We start from the raw sequence: 22826 nt of genomic DNA, 5'->3' as shown, positions 1-22826 counted from the left end.
TCTTGACGTGTGTGACGGTCTGCCGTGGATCACAATTCAGGAGGCTGCTCCTCGGCAGTAGCACTTAGTCGCCGTGTTTTATTATTACCTGGGAATGTCTCAGAACGGTACCTGGTGGTATTTTCACCATAAAACAGAGGAGATTGCGGGGACTTCATGTCCCTCATCCGTTTTCCGGTTCGTGTATCACGTTCAAAATCATGGAGATCTTTACTGAATTCCGCTCTGTTCGCAGTCGTTCCATCGCTGTACGTAGACTATCAGCTCTACGTTTGAGCTCCAGAATGATGACGGTCCCTGAGTAAAGTGTCGAACGAGTCGAGAGACAGTAGAGAAAACCACAGTTGCACACTTCTATCAACAATGGCGTGAAACCTCAATGCCCACTACATATGCCAGATGGCCTTGTATTTTATAAAAGAAGGTAACCCATTACATGTCTCATAACTTTGTTGTTTTAAGGGAAAGCTGAACTTTACGTGTCTGATGACCTTGCTGATTTTCAGGGAAGGTAGAACATCATGTGTCTGGTGACCATGTTGTTTTTAAAGGTTGATAGAGCATTACATTTCTGATGACCTTGTTGTTTTTAAGGGAAGGCTGAAAATTACATGTCTAGTGACCTTGTTATTTTAAAGGTAGGAAGAACATTATGTGTGTGATGACCTTGTTGTTTTAAGGGACGTAGATAATTGCATGCCTGATGACATTGTTGTATTTAAGGGATGGTTGAACTTTAGATGTCCCATGACCTTGTTGTTTCTAACAGAATATAGTATATCACATGTCTGATGACCTTGTTGTTTTAGGGAAGGTAGAACATTACATGTCTCATGACGTTGTTTCTAACGGAATATAGAACATGTCATATCTGATGACCTTGCTGTTTCTGAGGGAAGGTAGAAAATTAGATGTCTGATGATTTCGTTACTTTTGACAGAAGGTAGAACATTATATATCTGGTGACATTGATGTTTTTGAAGGCAGGTAGAATATTAGATGTCTGATGACCTTGCTGTTTCTGAGGGAGGGTTGAACATTACATATCTGGTTACCTTGTCATTTTTAAAGGAAGGCAGAATATTACATGTCTGATGACCTTGTTGTTTCTAACGGAACATAAAATATGACATGTCTGAGGACCTTGTTATTTTTAAAGGAAGGCAGAACATTACATGTCCGATTACCTTGTTGTTTTTGAGGGAAGGTAAAACATGACATGTCTGAGGACCTTGTTATTTTTAAAGGAAGGCAGAACATTACATATCCGATGACCTTGTTGTTTTTGAGGGAATGTAGAACATTACATGTCCGATGACGTTTTTGTTTTTAATGGAACGTAGTACATACACGACTGATGACCTCGCTGTTCTGTAAAGTTTCCCTGTAGTTGGTGTTGAAACAGGAGAAAGAACGTCACGACTTATTTACAAGTATCTTTATTATATACCAACACTGTACATGAGATCTGTTTACAGCGGGATCTCACAGATGAAGTTCAGGAGATGTGCACAATCGGTGTTGAACAGCAGACCTGTCTCGTCAGCAAAGGCGCACATAATACCAGCCCTGTTATCCGGTGCACCAGGCCACCACCAACTGCTGAGAGCAGGCTCACCTGAAACACAGGACATAAGTGTCGTACACTCGATCCATAACACTTTATCATTCTTCAGATTATCCCAGTTATTTCCGAGGTCACTGGAACACCCCAGGCTCATTTTGGTTTTCGCCTCAGATTTACGGCCAGATGGACTTCCTGACAACACGCGCATTTCTGGATGAAAACACCAACCCAGTATACAGCGGGATTCGAACCTCAGCCTTCAGGACCACCAGTGGATTTGGGAGTTAGAAGAGCATCCACGTTCTCCCCTGTTTCTCGTAAAAGGACACCAAAAGGTCAGCCACTGGATCTCACTTGAGACCGTGGTTTGACGACCACGGTTCCTCTAGCTGAGCCTGGCATTTTCCCCACTAAATTCTTGTCAGGCTCCTCTCTCTTATCTTTCTTGTGCGACCTCTCTGGGTCAACACTTGTTCTAGTCCGACACCGACGGCCTTGGGAGTCTTGCATAATCACGACCGTCGTGGGGCTTCTCTGACTTTCCGGTACCTTCAATTTTTAGAATTGCCGGACCGCTTCTGATTGGTGTTAATAGAGGATGGTCTCGCAGTGGTATTCCTATTAAAACAATATTCTCTTATTTTCTACTTGACTGCACTGTGAAGCCACCAGTAATCTTATTCTAAAAATAATTTCTATTGATGGCAACAACTTACCACGTGAGCGGTTCGTCAAACTGGTATTACATATTGCTATCATGAAGTCAACCAGGTCCGTGTAAATGAGATCGGAATATGTTCACAGATCCACAAATTGGAGCGATGTCAATTTTATCTACCAGACAGCTGAAGCACTTTGTGGAAATTTATAAAGAAGTCTTGGATGTTATCTCGTGCTCCAGTTTTCAATCCGATAACTTTCATGGTACGAAGCTGGTACTTCATGTCGATACGCCGTGCGCTGCCAGTCAACTTCTGCCTGCACCTGGACTCTATTACGTGCATTTCCACTTTCTGTTCCGCTCTTCTGTATTTAATTGTATTCCCTATCATTACGCACCGCGGTATTTCTATTCTGATTTGATGTACTTATTCTTACAATTCTATTAATAAATAGTCCGTCCCTTATAAGACACAGTCATCGCTTTCGGTATATTTTCAACATTTTCAAGTTTCGTAATTCTTATCCGAGTGTTTTGAGGTTGCGACAACATTGTTGTTTTATTTTTCCGATAAGTACGACCCCGTGGGTAGGGACCATATAATACATCCATGGTATTCCCTGCCAATAGTAAGAGGATAACAAAATGCGCCCCAGGAGCTCTTCATTTTGGAGCGTGACTTAGTGACCGTGGGGAAGTTAGCTGAGTCCTGCCATTACTTCCACATAATTTTGTCAGGCTCCTCACTTTCATCTATCCTTGGTTAACTCTCGTTCTTGTCCGACCACGGCGATATTACATTTTCGATACCTGAGGAGTCTTCCATCTCCCCCTTCCCTTTCTTTAGCCGATACCTTCACCTCTCGAAGTGTCAGACCTTTTCATTCCTTTGCTCCATTAGTGGATGGCTGCCCAATTTTAGTTCCTCATAAAATACAAATACCACCATACCACCACCCGATAATTGAAAATAGTAATAAGTAACAAATGCCGACATGAAATATTGACCGAGCTGCCTCAGAGACGATGAAGTCTTGTCGCTATAACGTACCACAGTGGTTCGAGTGATTGAATAGGCCAGAGAAGAAGTTGAAGTACATGCTGATGCTCCTCAAACCAAGATCAAATCCACTATGCCTGGAGCACTGTCGTCTGAAGAAGTTGTGACAGTGCCTTGTTATACATCAGTTGACCTAAAATGTCCACTTAGTAAGAATCGCTCCGTGCTGTCAGAAACTCACAACATTATAAACGACTAGTGCTGTACGACAAGTAATTGGAAATAAGAACCACACATGTTAATGTATTTATGAAACAAAAGACAGATAGTCGTTACCCCTAGAAGTACTGAACGTTGAAAGGCATAACAGTCCATAATGATAATGTATGTATGTATGTTAATAGTCTTTAATACATACTATGGAGATAACATGGTTTGCATAGTGCAAATGATCCATTCACTGAGAGATAGTATTTAACACTTAACAGTTCGAGATCTTGTAATGTGTAACTGGTGCCAATGATTCCCGTTTCCTCAGAAACTTTGTGTAAGGCAACAGAAGTGCCGTTGTAGCTATGTACATCATCACACGAGGCAATCACTTCGCAGAAATGAGCGTCTGTCTATAACTGGGGAAACATTCTCATTATTTCAATATCGTCCTGAATGACAAACAAAATAGGGATTTAATACATGAAAGATCTGGCCAAGGTATCCTTACAGCCACCGATCTCTAGCACTCGGCGTGCTGGTAGCACCTGGATATCGTAACGTGCCATGCTGTGTTCCACTGAGTAACATCAGAGATATACAAGACTCCTTCATGCGATGGTTTTCTAGGAGGTTCCTTCCCATCTGTAATTTTTCTACTTTCATTGAGCACGCCCACTGACGAAACTATGCCCATCCCGATCTGTCACCCGTAGTGCACATTTTATAACAGACACAAACGTATCTAAAGTCATTACAAACCAGTGAACCACCCAAAAGTCAGCCAAAGTGAAGCGATGAGAATCATAATTGCGATGAACGAAATACACAAAGGCACAGTACAAATATCACCCCCAGTGGAGTGATAGTGTCAGACTGTACTTGTTGGTAGCTGCAGGGAATAGAGTGATCCGAAACGTGCAAGTCGCTGACTCAAAGAGAAACGGAGATTGTAGTAGCTGCAATAAGGAAGCTGAAAAGACAGCGCAGTGAGATTCACAACAAATTCGAGCATTTCTTTTATTATAACTGAGAAGAAACGGGAAGGAGATGGCTTCAAATATCACAAAATAGTATGAAAATTCAAGCGCACCAGGAAGTAGAAACTGCTTCGGGAGTCGATGATGTGAAGGTGAAGAGAGCAAGTACATATGTATCGATTAGTTAACCTGAGGTCAAGTGAAGACACCGCGGTTCACGGCTAGACGTCATCTGTTCAGAAGAAAACATTTCCGGGATCACATCACAGAGACTATTAGAACAGCGAAGTTGGCTTTGGTCGTCTAACTATCGACGATGTCACTACTTGGTCTGAGGTTCAGGAGGTTCCGTAGTCGTTAGCAAGGATATGGATGATATTGACACACAACTTTCATTCAATGTCTCTGAAGTGTTAGCATCTCAATTTGTAAATTACTGTTCACGTTCGAGTACAGAGAGACACCATTGAGTTCTTGGCGATTACGACGAAGTTAGGAACACTACGTGTCTATTACACTTTCACGACGAGACATGTGGGCACTTTTAATTAATTAATTAGTTAATAAGAGCATACAAATGCACATGGGAAAGTGTGGGTGTTTATTCTCTGGTATAATATAGTAGTGTTCTCTTGCGATTCTTGCAACAGGAGGAGTATTATTTGTCACACAAACTACACGAAGAGTCCTTGTTGGGTTCATGGTATTTCGTATTCTTGCATATTCTGTGGTGGTATCCACGTATCGCCAGACATGTCAGTGCAGAACGCAACTCGTGGTTTCTTCTGTCCATCCTCTATCAATCATGGCGTCAGTAGATTAGAAATTTTCGTCTATTTTCATCCGCTTGTCACGTCGGTGTGTCAATAATTATTCTCTTGACAGGTTGATGGCAGCATTAAGTGACATCTCAAGTCTTCAATGAAGAAGGTGTCTTTTTCGAGTTCATAGGGAAGCATTCAGGGCGCGTTTTTTGCTATTCCTAGGGCTCATTTTAGGAAGCGGTCTTTTACTTTTTCTATTGTCTCTAGAAATTCCTAGATCAGTTCCAAGCCGGACGTGATAATTGGTACTATTTTAGCGCTGAACAGAGTCATAGCTCTTATCGCTCTTTCCCTGATGTGGATCCTGTATGACGTTCCTGATGTCTCTAGAGTTAGTCCTAAGTATTTGTTCCTAGTAACATCTTGTCTTCGGTCGGTAACCTGCCCCTCTTCGAAAAACCATATGTATACTTTTTCCTGGTTTATGACGAATTTTTTGTTTTCAGCTCAAATGTTCGGTTTGTTTAAGGTCTCTTTAAGGTCATTTTCTGTCTGCGAACCTAGGACATTGTCATGAGGATACATATAGAGCGACACTGTTTTCATATTTTCAATGGACTTTTCTGCGTCAGATGTGGGAATGTTAAACAGGAGGGGACTAACTGGGTCACCTTGAATTACTCAATTTGTTTGAAGGATTTCTTTTGATATACTTATCCCGTCGTTTATCTCTACATTGCTTTGTGATACGATTCTTCCTATGAGTTTTACAATTGCCTTGTCTTCTGTCATGGAGTCCATACTGTTCTTGTCCAACATGTCGAATGCCTTTGTGAAGTCTTAAGCCACCCAGATGTCTTCTTGTAGACATTTTACAGCCTGTGAAGGTGATCGTTTCTTTCTTAATCCGAAGTGATACTCTTATATTTGATGGCCGGTGAATTTCGCTAGTCTTTCTGCTATTACACTGCAGAAGACTTTGAATATATTATTCTCTAGAACAATCCCTCGGTATGAGTTTCAGTTGTCCTTTCCTTTATATAATGTCTTTATTCAGGATTTCCTCCAGTTCTCGGAGAATTTTCCGCTTTGTAGACATTTGCTGAACTATAAGACTCATATATTTGCAAGGTCTGATTGCGATGATCTGAAGATATGATTACATTATTTACATCAATAATTTGAAAAACTCAAGTACAAAACACACCAAGGAGTTTCTCAGCGGAGGTTTACGAACATTTGGTCTGTGTCCACTGTGAGATGCATTCGGTACATCTCAAAATCTGGTTTCCGTTTTGTCCTCACAAGAAAGTTCTCAGCTCACACAATAGAGAACACCTCTCCCCACATCAGGGAGGCCATCCGGCTGTGTGGCCACACCAGAGAGTAGAGATGACCTCCTGATTGTCTCAGGAGGATGTAATAACCAGACAAGTGCTGTTTTATCCCCAACGGAATTGTACATCGTCTATGAGTGCAAACGGTAAGAACAAGGCCACACATTCTACCAATCAGACTTGAGAAAGTCTGCGACAAAACGCGGGACTGCGTTTCTGCACTTGAGACTGAGATAAATCAACATCTTGGAGGTATATAAAGTTCTGGCTCTGATGTAAATGAGACCTGGTAATCTGCCAATCTAGAAGTTGTAGCTTGTTGCCTGTGAGAACTGTTGAAGTCTACGAGGGCTCCTCAAACATGTTCACGTGTCAAAGTAGTGACATTCCTGCTCTGGCTCTGCTCAGTAATATCAATCACGGTGATAACGGTGACACGCGTATCCTTCTAGGTAATTCACGGCGATATATATCCTGAAACGGAGACAGCATTTACGTACGGTCGTCATCGTTCAAAACCGTTTGTTATATATAAAAATATTTTTTTTCGAGACCATCTGAGCGAGTAACGAAAAGCACATTTTAGTCGTGCAAATTGAAATATGGGTATTGTAAGCATGTTTCTGGGCCCTGCCTCACGAATTGCTTCAAGTGATTCGCAGAAAATAAGGAAATGTTTAGTAAGAAATCGGTAAAACACGACGTCAGCTATAAATAGAGATAAGAGTAACTGACAGCTGCTGCTGATTGGTAGTGTGTGTGAAAAGAATGGTTATAAAGAGAATAATACAATATGACGAAAGGCAGTACATTCAAACAGGAAGCGACACATTTTTATTTACTCGGGCTGTTTGTCTACGAGCTTTACCTGTAATACTTATCGTCGCACATGTGGGTCCTTTCTCGCCATGAGTGTGTTGGTGATCAAGAAACACCTTGCATGCTGCTAGTTGGTAGTGACACTTCTCACAACGAGAACTCCATGACGAGGATTTTTTATTAAATAGCATGTGCATCACTAAATGCAATTCACTTCCACTACGCGACGCAGGAGCATTCAGACCCGTATCCCAGGTGATCGACCGTCTGATGGTGAGAGATATTTCCAAGGCGTTTTTGACGTCTGCTTCGTTGTTGAACCTCTTTCGTGTCCAACCATGACCCCAGGGTACTGTTGTCGTGTGAGTGACTGCAGTCATGTCCTAGTACTTGAACTATGGGCAACGACTGAGGGGACGAGTAAGTTGTACTGAGAGTCGGGAGTAGTATTGGGCACCTCGGACATATTCTGAGTCATGGTCCTCCTTGAGTCGAAAGTAGTATTGGGCCCCTCGGACATATTCTGAGTCATGGTCCTCCTTGAGTCGGGAGTAGTATTGAGCACCTCGGACATATTCTGAGTCATGGTCCTCCTTGAGTCGAAAGTAGTATTGGGCCCCTCGGACATATTCTGAGTCATGTCCCTCCTTGAGTCAGGAGTAGATATTCTGAGTCATGGTCCTCCTTGAGTGGGGAGTAGTATTGGGCACCTCGGACATATTCTGAGTCATGGTCCTCCTTGAGTCAGGAGTAGATATTCTGAGTCATGGTCCTCCTTGAGTGGGGAGTAGTATTGGGCACCTCGGACATATTCTGAGTCATGGTCCTCCTTGAGTCGGGAGTAGTATTGGGCCCCTCGGACATATTCTGAGTCATGGTCCTCCTTGAGTCGAAAGTAGTATTGGGCCCCTCGGACATATTCTGAGTCATGTCCCTCCTTGAGTCAGGAGTAGATATTCTGAGTCATGGTCCTCCTTGAGTCAGGTGTAGTATTGGGCACCTCGGACATATTCTGAGTCATGGTCCTCCTTGAGTCAGGAGTAGATATTCTGAGTCATGGTCCTCCTTGAGTCAGGTGTAGTATTGGGCACCTCGGACATATTCTGAGTCATGGTCCTCCTTGAGTCAGGAGTAGTATTGGGCCCCTCGGACATATTCTGAGTCATGTCCCTCCTTGAGTCAGGAGTAGATATTCTGAGTCATGGTCCTCCTTGAGTGGGGAGTAGTATTGGGCACCTCGGACATATTCTGAGTCATGGTCCTCCTTGAGTCGGGAGTAGTATTGGGCACCTCGGACATATTCTGAGTCATGGTCCTCCTTGAGTCAGGAGTAGATATTCTGAGTCATGGTCCTCCTTGAGTCGGGAGTAGTATTGGACCCCTCGGACATAATGTATTCTGCGTCATGGCCCTCCTTGTGCTCAAGAGGCGAGGACTATACAATCAACCGTAGGTCGCTAACCTGTCAGAGGAGAGACTCTCGCTTGGACTATGTGTAAGTAGATTAGCAGCCTGCTTCACATAATTTACCGAGCGAAGATTATTTTAAGCAAGCCTCCGGGAGTAAAGGATTTCCAATTAGTTTTGACAGTGCAGGATTCTTTAGAAGCAATGAGGTGAACGAAATGGTATTCGATATTAATCTATCGACCCACAGTAATGGGGAAAACATAACAAATAAAGTAGAAATGGGCGAGTTAGGAAGAGTTAGGAAATAATGATAGTTCGGTAAGGGGAGATAATAAGGAAGGGATAGGAGAAAATCAAATGCTTTTAACAAGTGTTGAAAAGGGATGGGCAATATATGGAGGTACGGAGGGAAAACGGAAATAAATAATGTTCTGAGTTAATCTGCTGAACTCATAGTACTTCCAAGCAAAGCACGGTACAGGTGGACGGAATGTGAGAGGAAATATTTTTCTTGACGTTGTGAACAACCGAGGTCTCAGAGTAATAAGGAGAGCCTGGAAAGTTAGTAAAGAACCTCCTGATTTGACGAAAGAAGTAACTGCAGCTATGTGTAAGCTAGGGAAGGACTGCTAGAACTATCAAGATATTTCAACGACACTGATGATGGCGGTTCTTTTGAGCACCGGGCAAGGTGTTCACTAGTATTTTTGGAGGGAGAAACCAATAAATATTTTATACTATGTTAGATGAGTCCAGTGTAGTTTCAGACCTCAGAGGGGTTTTCATGGTCAAATCTTCAGTATTCGTCAGTAAGTAAAAAGTGCTATGATATGAATAGATAGTTGTGGTTATGCTTCATAGATCTAGAGAAGGCATATGACAAAGTACTTCAAGGAGGGATGTCAGCCACACTGGGAGAATATGGGATTAAGCCTAGATTATTGGGAACAATAAAACTCACTTATGTTGACACTGAACGTTAATGGTAGAATGAGTTCTTGGTTCAAGGTTACAGGGGTGGGATACGGCTGCAATCTTCAATGTTGTTGTTCATAGTTTACAAGGATCATCTGCTGGAAGGTATAAAGCGTCAGGGATGCGGAAATATCGTAAGCATTTTGGTGTTAATGGCAGACAGAGCTGAAAGCCTGCAGTCTAATTTCTTGGAATTTAAAATAGGTGCTGTGAGTACGACATTAATATTGGCATTACCAAGAATAAAGGGGCTCCCTGGCCGAGGCAGTAAATGCGCACTCGGTTCGCCCGAAAGGACGTGGGTTCGAATACCCGTCAGAAAGTCGTAAAATTTAGGAAATGAGATTTCCACTTCCAGAGGTTCATATGGCCCTGAGGTTCACTCATCCTACACCAAAAATGAGTACCAGGTTAATTCTTGGGGGCAAAGGCGGCCGGGCGTAGAGCAAACCACTCTACCCCATCAAGTGCCGAGGTTACGAATAGTGGAAGCCTTTACCTTCCACCACTCCCATGCCCTTCATGGCCTGTACGGAGATGTCTTTGCTTTTTTTTATTATCGAGAATAAAGTCATGTCAGTGGGGAAGAAAGTTCCGAGAAATGAATGTCAGGCCGGAGATACAAAACTGGAATTTCTCCCAGGAAGCAAGGTGTAGCAAAGCTAATGCAGTGAACTCTGGGATGAAACGGTCTGTTTTCAGGAAAACTTCGCTGTGTGGGAGTGCAAGCCCTGTGGACTCTGGATATCTCGTCCATACGTTAGTTGAAATATACGTTGAAATAACGAGAATGAAGTCTAGAAACACCGGGTGGGAACAATGACAGGAAGGTACCCAGAATGAGAAGATAAATGCTAAGTGATGCATAAGCTCCATGGATGAAGCGGTACTCCGGTGTTGGGGTCGCGTGAGGTGATTGGAGGATGATGGGTTACCTGCGACAATAACTGAGTCAGCCATCGAGGGTAAGAGCAGTAGAGGAGATCAGGACTCAGTTTCTAATTGTTTAAAGACAAGAGGTGTGTAACTGATCGAGGGCACAACATTCTATAATGATGATGTCCCTAGCACGACCCCAGTGTGTCCTACTCTCTAGTTGACGTCCGTGATAAACCTGCACGCCTTGATGCGGCACATAGCCTACTCCTGTCAAAGAACACCAAGAGGTCTGCTCAAGGATTAACGTCTCCATCCGACAGATGAATTTCCTCATACCCTCTCTTTAAGAATCTTTCCGTTCATTTAGTCATAACTGATATCATTCACTTTATGTTCCAGTAACTACATTCGTAGGGTTTGGGAGACGCCAACGTGCCGGAATTTTGTCCATCAGGGTTTATTTTATGTGCCAGTAAATCTACCGACACGAGACTGTCGTACCACCGGACTGAGCGAGAATCGAAACTGCCAAGTTGGTCTCAGAAAGCCTGGGCTACTGAGGGCAGGACTTCTTCATTCCTCCCCGGATTATAGGCAATACGGTGTGGTCGTCAGCAAGTGACATCGCTAACTACAGCTAAATGTCGGCTTCTGTTGTTTAATAAGACAAATGTCTTCCGTCCGACATTCGGTAATTCATGAGGAGAAGAGAGCTAGAGAGAACTCACCTTTCACAGACACCCAACGATCTTCACCTTCGGGCTTGTAAACTCCCATCCAGGGGTACCAGTACCCCACACTCGGCAACATTGTAGGGAACACCTCGTTTCTCTCTCGTTCACTTTCCAGTACCATGAGATCACCTCCGTCTCTCTTGCACTGCTCCCTGGCGTCACTCCAGCTCTTTTCTTCACGGTACATCTTATAACAGTTGAAACCTTCAAACAGTCGGTAACCTGTGGGCAGATAGAAGATCACATTTAAATAGTTAGTTCACACTTTTATATTTTAGACCATCCTACGAGTGAAAATGACGATGCTTCATTATTTGTCGTACTCTTCGATGCATGACATGGGCAGGAGACACCGTAGCTTACAGAAGAGGAGATAATGAGATGAAGTGAAGGACGTGATGTATGAAGGCGTAAAAGGAGAGGGTGAAACGCGCTGCCGACATGCAGCCTACTTCGGTCGTTAAGAAGCAAGCGATTTGCTCATGGCTTAACTTCGCCGTCCGTCCTATGCCCTCACTCTATGTGAGCAATGTGTACGCAATCTAGTGTATACCAGCACCCCTCCCACCCGGCTGGCCAACATTGTGATGGTGAAAATTGTTTCGACCAACGGGACGCCTTAAGCATCTTGCCCAGCAGGCGGACCAGTGCTTCTGTCTACGTGATAAACTGATGTGTGCAGCTCATTTCAGGAGCTGGACCGTTCGGAGTATTTTCGAGATGATTTAGCTGTCTTCGTATTCCGGAGATTTGTGAAATGTATAATCAACAAGATCACCATCGTATTTCTTCTACTTGGTCATGGACAGTTAAGTATGTGAGGCGCATCAGAAAATGCACAGTTTTCTACTGACTTACTTGGAAATTGGACATATTAGATTCTTTTTTGTTGCCGAATGTTCCTAAGGATTTCCATAACCTTTTATTCTACTGGCTACCATCTGACGTGAAACCAATAATTCTTACACCCACCTGCTCTAATTGTATGATGACATGAATTAGAATATTTGCAATTATATCACCAGGGGTGACGTTCAGTCCAGCATGCATTGCTTTGGGCTGGATCCAGCTGTACAGACAGGGAACAAACATGAAACAAAACCATGATATATCAACTGATAATTTTTTTCTGACGTAAATGCTACCTAATAAGAAAACCTTCACTTGTAACGATTCAGAGTTAAACATACTTCCTTCTGCAAGGTTTAGCTCGTGTAATATCAACAATCCGTGCTCCATTTATGGCCCTTCACTAGTTTTCTCAAATGAGCTGCGGAAGGCAAAGTGTCGGTACGTGGTGATGATAGCGGTGCCGAAAACCACTGGGTGATTTTGTTTTAAAAGAAGAGAATCTAAGACAATGCATTCCATTCTTAACTTTCAGTTGAAATTTCTTTTACATTGTATAGAATATAATTTTCTATTCTTGTTCATTTATGTTCAGATTCGGGCTTTTATAGTGACATCTGTCCACGTGGATTGCCCCTTCTCTGGAGAGTTACGTTTCCTAACTGTCCTCGGGAGAAATTTCATCGATCTCCGTAAATTACTTTACTTTTATCAAGAAGTAATGCTAAACATTGGTATCACACATAAAAACAAATTATGAGTCGGATGTGTGTCATTTCCTCGGCCAGCCTTCTCCCACTGCTGTAAATGGCTACCTGAAGATGATCGGTTATGTGTACGAAACATGCGGCAGTGTCTTCAAGCGCAGTAAGACATAACGCAAGACGCACTACGTATTAATGACTTCCTCTTGAATTTAGTTGCATTTCCCCTGTTTTGTTGCCACCTCCATTTGCTCACTATTAATAACTCTGGAGCCGCCTAGATCTACATTAATCATTCATTAGAGTGGTCTTTCTCCAACGTACAATGTTTAGTCAAAGCTAGATCAGCCTACAACTGTAACTGCAAAGTTTCTGCTATCTATTTCCAATAGTTGCAAGCAATAGAACCACTAGAATGTGGTCTACATTGCATTTCACAAGTCTGAACGACATATTACTAACTTCATCAATTGTACAACTTTTGGTTAAATTACCCGAGACATTATTTTGAAATATTTTAAAGGTTAAATCTCAGCGATTGGTAACACTGCATTTATGAGGATTTCTACCAAATTTGGTCTTGATTGGTCACAAAATGCAGCTTTTTAGTGTTGGCCTGCGAAGACCATGTTATACATTAGTGTGGAATAAACGAGCACTTAAAGAAAACAGGAGCTCTCATGACAGTCAGTAAAACTGAGAACATCAGCACTGCTCAACGGCATCCACTCTTTGGAACAACCGTCGTTCTCAGGACGAATTATGTGAATACTGTGAAAGAAAACAAAGGCCAAGTCATATCGTCTTAGAATTCCCTAAACCCGCACATATTGTGCCACTCATCGGAACCGCATCCTCAGTTGTACGAAATAAAGTATCAGAGTTCTGTGATAAGGTAAATGTGACTTCAGGGTCCTCACAAAGGATAATTCTCTTTAGGGAGATGTAAACAGTTATCCGCGTTAACGTTATGTTCACTGAAAAATGAGATGTAAGAGAATTTGTAGCAATTACAAGTTTCGTTCCACTCGTTCACATACGAATTAAGTCAGAAAATGAAATTCTGAGAAAAACACGATCAAAGTTTTAGAATCTCTGCCAAACGAACACGCATATATACCGGCTATTATTTTGAAGTTATATCACTAGTATAATTCTTTCCTAGGGTTATTAGGTATTTAGTTTAACTCGAAACATTGTTTATTTAGTACATATATTTAATCACAAAAGACACGTCAAACCTATGTTCCGAGTTAATGTGTGTTTGCTCTAACTCTTAACTGCATATTTTATCTAAAAGAACTTCAAAGCATAACACAATGCACTTCTGCAGCAGGACATTCACATTTACTTCCTTTTTCAGTGCGTGAAATAACGAACCACTAAAATAGATTTTTAAACATTATAGAGAAATTGGTTTGTAAATGATATATCATACAGATTCAGTGTTCACTACAAAGTGATTCATTTCCTCCACTGTCACTTACATATTCCTCTAAGTCACTAAAGTCATCTACAACTTTCCTCAACCACTCTAACTTTTCAGGAGTCATAAATTTGAGCAGGGACAAAATGTCATTCTTTTTTACCAACTTCAGTCCAGGAGGCAACACATTAAGTTTAAATACTCGTTACGTTCAATAAGAGTTATTTTATTTGAGAAAACGTTAGACGGCTGTGATTATAAGCCACTGTAAGTTTCACATGATAAACAGCTGAATGTCATCTCCAAGGAACATCATGGTTGGCCATGACAAAGGGCTATGTTCTCTAGAGTAACAACTTAAACACCATATTGGAATACTTGCCTCTAGTTCCATCTAGGATCGTCGGGGATAATCTAATGTTTGTGGATATTAAAACAGACATCGGGGATTCAGAATTCACAGTGGGTGGGCTAACAACTTACAAAGGATAATAGTGGAAGTGATTGTTAGTTGCAGTCCTGAGAGATGCTATGTCCATATCACATCGCGGAGACGTTACAGAAGGAACAAAGCAGTCATTTTACTTTTTTGATAGCGCAGCAAAAAGGGAGACATCATTAACAACGTGTTTCCTGATTGTTTATCAATCAATCAATACTGATCTGCATTTAAGGCAGTCGCCCAGGTGGCAGATTCCCTATCTGTTGTTTTCCTAGCATTTCCCTAAATTATTTCAAAGAAATTGGAAATTTATTGAATGTATCCCTAGGTAAGTTATTCCAATCCCTAACTCCCCTTCCTATAAATGGATATTTGCCCCAGTTTGTCCTCTTGAATTCCAACTTTATCTTCATATTGTGATCTTTCCTGCTTTTATAAACGCCACTCAGGCTTATTCGTCAACTAATGTCCTTCCACGCCATCTCTCCGCTGACAGCTCGGAACATACCACTTAGTCGAGCAGCTCTTCTTCTTTCTCTCAATTCTTCCCAACCCAAACTTTGCAATATTTTTGTAACGCTACTTTTTGGTCGGAAATCACCCAGAACAAATCGAGCTGCTTTTCTTTGGATTTTTCCAATTCTTGAATCAGGTAATCCTGGTGAGGGTCCCATACACTGGAACCATACTCTAGTTGGGGTCTTACCAGAGACTTATATGCCCTCTCCTTTACATCCTTACCACAAACCCTAAACACCCTCATAACCATGTGCAGAGATCTGTACTCTTTATTTACAATCCCGTTTATGTGATTACCCCAGTGAAAATCTTTCCTTATATTAACACCTAGATACTTACAATGATTCCCAAAAGGAACTTTCACCCCATCAACGCAGTAATTAAAACTGACGGGACTTTTCCTCTTTGTGAAACTCACAACCTGACTTTTAACCCCGTTTATCAACATACCACTGCCTGCTGTCCATCTCACAACATTATCGAGGTCACGTTGCAGTTGCTCACGATTTTTTAACTTATTTATCACTCTATAGAGAATAACAGCATCCGCAAAAAGCCTTACCTCCGATTCCACTCCTTTACTCATATCATTTATATATATAAGGAAACATAAGGGTCCGATAATACTGCCTTGAGGAATTCCCCTCTTAATTATTACAGGGTCAGATAAAGCTTCACCTACTCTAATTCTCTGAGATCTGTTTTCTAGAAATATAGCAACCCATTCAGTCACTCTTTTGTCAAGTCCAATTGCACTCATTTTGGCCAGTAGTCTCCCATGATCCACCCTATCAAATGCTTTAGACAGGTCAATCGCGATACAGTCCATTTGACCTCCTGAATCCAAGATATCTGCTATGTCTTGCTGGAATCCAACAAGTTGAGCTTCAGTGGAATAAACTTTCCTAAAACCGAACTGCCTCCTATCTAACCAGTTATTATTTTCACAAACATATCTAATATAATCAGAAAGAATGCCTTCCCAAAGCTTACATACAATGCATCTCAAACTTACTGGCCTGTAATTTTCAGCTTTATGTCTATCACCATTTCCTTTATACACAGGGGCTACTATAGCAACTCTCTATTCATCTGGTATAGCTCCTCTGACCAAACAATAATCAAATAAGTACTTCAGATATGGTACTATATCCCAACCCAATGTCTTTAGTATATCCCCAGAAATCTGATCAATTCCAGCCGCTTTTTTAGTTTTCAACTTTTGTATCTTATTGTAAATGTCATTGTTATCATATGTAAATTTTATTACTTCTTTGGTCTTAGTCTCCTACTCTATCTCGACATTATCCTTGTAACCTACAATCTTTACATACTGCTGACTGAATACTTCTACCTTTCGAAGATCCTCACATACACACTCACCTTGTTCATTAATTATTTCTGGAATGTCCTTCTTGGAACCTCTTTCTGCCTTGAAATACCTGTACATACCCTTCCATTTTTCACTAAAATTTGTATGACTACCAATTATGTTTGCCATCATGTTATCCTCAGCTGCCTTCTTTGCTAGATTCAATTTTCTAGCAAGTTCCTTGAATTTATCCTTACTTTCACAGCCATTTCTAACTCTATTTCTTTCCAGTCTGCACCTCCTTCTTAGTCTCTTTATTTCTCTATTATAATAAGGTGGGCCTTTACCATTCCTTACCAACCTAAAAGGTACAAACCTGTTTTCGCATTCCTCAACTATTTCTTTAAACCCATCCCAGAGTCTTTTTACATTTTTATTTACCGTTTTCCACCGATCATAGTTACTTTATAGAAACTGCCTCATGCCTCCTTTATCAGCCATACGGTACTGCCTAATAGTCCTACTTTTAAGACCTTCCTTTCTATCACATTTATTTTTAACTACCACAAAAATAGCTTCATGATCACTAATATCATCTATTACTTCAGTTTCCCTATAGAGCTCATCTGGTTTTATCAGCACCACATCCAAGATATTTTTCCCTCTGGTTGGTTCCACCACTTTTTGAGTCAGCTGTCCTTCCCATATTAACTTATTTGCTCTTTGTTGGTCATGCTTCCTGTGGTTCGCATTTCCTTCCCAATTGACATCTGGCAAATTTAGATCTCCCGCTACAATCACATTTCTTTCCATGTCGTTTCCCACATACCGTAACTGACTATCCTATCAAATAATTCCATATCCGCGTCAGTGCTACCCGTTCCCGATCTGTACACCCCAAATATATCAAGTTGCCTATTATCTTTAGAAATGAGCCTTACACCTAGAATTTCATGTGTCTCATCTTTAACTTTTTCGTAGCTTACAGATTCTTCTTTCACCAGCATGAACACTCCCTCTCCCACCATTCCTATCCTATCTCTACGTTACACACTCCAGTGCCGTGAGAAAATTTCTGCATCCACTATATCATTTCTCAGCCATGATTCAACTCCTATTACAATATCTGGTAAATATATATCTATTAATTTACTTAATTCTATTCATTTCTTTACAATGCTTCTACAGTTCAACACTAACAATTTTATGTCATCCCTACTTGATTTACAGTTCCCTGTTCCCTTATCACCGCTCCCTAGGCCACCCTGTTTCCCTGAGTATACCTCCCTATTACCCTTCCAAACAAATTTCCTAACTTATACGTACCACTGTGGTTTAAATGAAGGCCATCTGAGCGCAGATCCCTATCTCCTACCCACCCATTAGGATCTAGAAATTTCACTCCCAGTTTCCCACATACCCACTCCATAGTCTCATTTAAATCCCCAATCACCCTCCAGTCAGTATCCCTCCTACACAGTATTCCACTAATAACAATCTCCGCTTTCTTAAACTTCACCCGTGCTGCATTTACCAGATCCCACACATCTTCAACTATGTTGGTACTTATATAAGCTTGCCTTACGTTGTTGGTACCAACGTGAAACACTACCACCTTCTCCTTCCCCTCCTCCCTCTCTTCTACTTTCCTCAACATCTGCCTCAACCTAATTCCTGGATATCATTCTACCCTGGTTCCCTTTTCTGCACACACTTTCCCCACGTGTCTAACGATGGAATACCCCATGACCAGAGCCTCAACCCTACCCACCTCATTTGATCCCCTCCCCTCCTGGTCAGCCCTATCTTTCCTGATAGCTGCAGAAGCTACTTCCTCCTCCCTTTTCTCCTTCCCATGACCCTGTTCCACCTGTCTTTTCCTATCCTCTACTCTACATTACCCTTTCCTATCTTTTCCCTTCCTCCTACTTCAACACATCACACCAACAGTTCCCACTCCGTCATTTTCCCTCTGTTGTTCTATCTGGAGTGACTCGTACCGATTTCGCACAGACACCTGTCCTGAATTCTGATCCTGAATAGAGCCCTTAGCCTGCAATCTCCTTCCCCTTAGAACATTAGACCACCTGTCTTCTACAACTCCCCCTTTCCATCCCCTCCCTCCTGTACACCTACTGTAACCTGTACATTGTTTGAGGGAGTCCTATCTTCCTTCCTATCTTCTGTGAGAATCCCAATTATCTCCCTCAAACTTTCCAACTCCTCCCTCATACCCCTCAATGCCTCGCCACACCCACAGTTCGTACACACGCGCTCCTTAGCCATTCTTCACGTAAAAATAATGAAATTAAAAATTAAAATAACTTATTTACAAAAAATAAATGAACGGAGGGATGTATTGTCTGGGATAGTACTCTAAGATCACACAACAATAAGGTAATTAATCTACGACTACACTACAATACTACTCTATTTTTTATCCTACAGCCGTAACAGGATAAAAACTGCTGTTAATTACTGAATATCGAAAGTGATACACAAGAACTACACAATTCCAAACTGCAATTAAGCCTATCCTAATTACAACAACAGAATTTTCAGTATGAGTTTCTACAGATAACTCTACTACACAAATATTTTACAATAATAAAATAAGCACACTAAATTCTAATAGGATATTACAGTCACAGTCACAGTGTTTTACTGTACCGTAGTTGACATTCTGTCCGGGTTAAGCTCCGTAGTGTAGCGTTAATGCAATTACTTGCAATTCAAGTGTGCCCATGCTTTGAGAAATGAAATGTTAACAGGACTGCCGATATCTATTTAAATATGCTCACCCCCATTAGGAGTTCTGCTGGAAAGAACTGCAAGGACACGAGTTTCAATTACTTACCATAACCATTCTGTCACATTCAGCACCGTTATGTGAACGGAGCCGCAAATTCTTGGAGAAGACTTGTATTCCATTGCAACCTGCTGTTCGAGGAGCGGATACAGTGCTAGTAAATAAATACTTGGAGTCAGCAGCTCCCTTACATCATCTAGAAGCTGAGGAGAGAGAGACGAGCCTACATCCAGAATTCAGCACATCATGGGGGCTGTTTGCTAGGCTGTGGACGTATTGCATTTAACTTGGAAACTAAAAGAAAGGATGTATGGATCCCTGGTGGTTCCTATGGAGTAGTTTCTTGTTTGCTTTCCTCCCACACAACATGACACAAACTCAGATAACGTCACCATAGGAAAGTGCCATAAACGTGTAAAAGGTACTAAATGTACACAGCCAGATATTTGTCTCGTGCAAAACTAAGGAACCACGGAATCACCTTGAGGGATGTCGAACCCACGACCTGTCTAATACAATCCTACAGTTGTTTCCTCGTGATAGTATCACCGGTTCGCGTGTGGGGCTACGATACGTCGCTCAGCTATGGAACACTCACCGGGTCTCGCCTTCACTCTCATTTCTCTTCCTACAACAAGTTTATCATATTCTCTTTACTACAAGGAGAGCGTAGGTCCCTCTTACACCATTCACGGATAATCTGCTTAACTCACCTGAATGAGGGCATGACTTTGGTTTAGTAGTAGTTGTTGTAGTTGTAGTGGGTGTAGTAGTAGTAGGTTTGGACGTAGTATCTATAGCTGGTGTAGTAGTAACTGCTGTAGTATTCGAAGAAGTACCTGGAACAAAAACGCACGATTTAATTAATTGCTGGTAAACGAAAATCCCGAAAATCTATCAGAGTCTCTGTAAGTAAAATCCGGACATAATTATTTCACGGTCACAGCAATGTCTGCTTCAAAATACAGTTATGTATAAAAACAGCTCTGTACCAAGTTTTGGTAAAAGTATGTGCTTCTCCTGTCTTTTAAAGGTTTGTTGTTATCGTGTGGAACATTACTCTTTATGATAATGCTGCTCCAGATCGGTGTATGTGGTTTGTTTTATCATTCTTGAAGGTGAAAGAAGGTTACATTTTAACTTAGATCCTTCTACACAGAATGACAAGCTTAAAACCTATAAGGTTTATTTGATTACTAATGAAGGTAATTTCAGTTGATATCACTACATATTGCTGTATTTTCAAAGCTTGGCTATACAGCAACGGGAATATTACATCTTAGGTCTCCTTCACTCAGGGCATTCATTCCAGCTGTCAGTTTTACCGAGAGTAACCTTGGTTTTACAGCAAGCTCTAAATCGTCTCAGTTATAACTGATGCCACGTAAATAAGTTATGAGTATCAAATCAAAAATTTTATATTCGGTCATGCCTGAAAGAAAATGGGAACATAAATTTCCGAGTTCTGAGCTGAGGAAATGTCTGTAACTATAGGACATGGTTCGCTGGTGGTGGCGTGTATTGGAAGTCTTCCGTAGGAGAGTCACGTGTGAACCATTCTGTTTGGAACACAGCTAACAACATGTGGTCTGCTCTTGCTGTCCTGCAGTAGTGAGACGATCACCGTATGAACTGACACTTGGTGAGGGAACCCTGACAAATAGGTACCATCCCAGCATTCACCGAGCAGCGAGATGTAAGGCTCTCCCACAACTTAGTGTTGCTTACGGATACTCAGAATGCTAAAAACAGGAAACATTCTTAGATTTTCATCTTCAAAGGAATTTAAATTTTTGATAGTGCCCAAGTACCATATTAAAACCTTCCTCGTTGTTTGAAAGTCAGGGACAGCTTAAAGTGAAAGGAAATAATAAATCTTACTCAACACATTTAATTCCGGTAGAGTGGTCTTACATGAGATGGGAATAAGGTCTCTGCTCATTTCAAACTTCTGGGTATAGAAGTTCAGGGACGAAGGGATAACAATATGCCAGTTTGTTTCTTCCAGCTCTCCATCAGAGCAACACTCCTCGCTCATTTTTAACCACAAAGGAAAAAAAACGAACGCAGCTGCCGCCAAAAGGAAGGCAAGAGCCACAACGGACAGGAAACTGAAGGACCCGCTAGACCAAGAGACCAATGGAGGTCCACCTCTCTCTGTGAATTGCAATTAATGTACATACTATCATTTTCGCTACAATCACATTATTCTCTCTGTCGTTATCCACATCTGATCAAATACTTTCTCGTGTGCATCAAGCCAACCATGTCAGTAGGCCTACACCCCGAATATATCGCTTTCTGAACACGTTCTTCAAGTTTAACTTTTTCATCCGTATAAATACTCCCCCTCGTATCCATTGCATCCTATCTGAACAATAAACCCTCCAATTCCGGAAGAGATTTCCGCATCATTATGTCACTTCTTAGACACGATCCAACTCCTTATATAACATCTGATAAACAAATATATACTGCTTTACTTCATTATATCCTTCTCCTTACAACTGCCATGTCCCTGTTCACTCACGTCAGCTGCCTAGTCCTCAATATATCTCTTATAAGCAAACCCCTAACTTACACACACACATGAGCTACAAACCTCACTCCCAGTCTCACACATACCTACTCCTTAGTTTCATCTAAAGTATCCGTTCATTCAATATCCCTCCTAAAATGTATCCAAATAATCATAATCCTATCTCCCTTCAACTTCATAACAAGATCCCACTCTGTGTTGGTAGTTATTCCTGCTTGTCGTACGTTGTTCGTACCAGCATTGAAACTACCACATAATCCTTACACTCCTCTTTCGTCAACTTCTGACTTAACGTAACTCCTCTACCTTGGTTCCCTTTCCTCCACGCACTTCTCCTGAGCCTAACTAAAGAGTCCTCAATGACCAGAGCCTCGACCCCATCCACGTCATTAGATCCCCTCCCTTACTACTCTCCCTATTCTTCTTTGCTGTTCGCAGATCCTACTTCATCCTCCATTTTCTCCTTCTATTGATCCTGTTTCACGCCCTCTACTCTACGTTTCCCTTTTCTCTGATCTCCCTACTTCCTGTAACACTTTCACTTCCCCCTCTTCCCCTCTGTGTTTTACCAGCGGTGCCTCACGGATGCCCTAGTGAAAATTCCCCTTGTCTTGATCCCTTTTCCCTCAGTTTCCTTCCCCTGAAAAAGTTAGCGTACCTGTCGTTCGGAACTTCCCCTCCCATCGCATCCTGTACATTGTTCCTGTTCTCCGTCGAAACCCTAAGCTGATCCCATATCGCCGTCCAGTCACCTGCTCTTCGTTTGTGCTATGATCGTCCAATCTCGTCTTAAGCTCCGTGGTGTAACGGTTAGCGCAATTACTTGCAATTCAAGTGTGTCCACACTTTTATACCCACTGCTTTGAGAAACTTAATGTTTGCAGGACGAC

At 41.7% G+C, this 22826-nt stretch overlaps 1 protein-coding gene across 1 annotated transcript in view; it reads right to left on the bottom strand.

Annotated features, from left to right (window-relative positions):
• Window positions 1–1443: 1443 nt before the first annotated feature.
• Window positions 1444–22826, bottom strand: part of LOC136886662 (hemolymph lipopolysaccharide-binding protein-like) — a 47361-nt gene continuing 25978 nt past the window's right edge. Inside the window, exons 4-6 of the mRNA XM_068230518.1 lie at window positions 20111–20236; window positions 11331–11558; window positions 1444–1618 (exon numbers count right to left, since the gene is read on the bottom strand). Of these exons, the coding sequence (XP_068086619.1) occupies window positions 1473–1618; window positions 11331–11558; window positions 20111–20236 (500 nt within the window). The 3' untranslated portion in view covers window positions 1444–1472. The remainder of the gene's footprint in view (window positions 1619–11330; window positions 11559–20110; window positions 20237–22826) is intronic.

Source organism: Anabrus simplex, chromosome X, assembly GCF_040414725.1.
Source record: "Anabrus simplex isolate iqAnaSimp1 chromosome X, ASM4041472v1, whole genome shotgun sequence".
Classification (NCBI taxonomy): Eukaryota; Metazoa; Arthropoda; class Insecta; order Orthoptera; family Tettigoniidae; genus Anabrus; species Anabrus simplex.
Note: the sequence above shows the minus strand (reverse complement) of the source record. Positions and strands in the feature narration are given on the sequence as shown.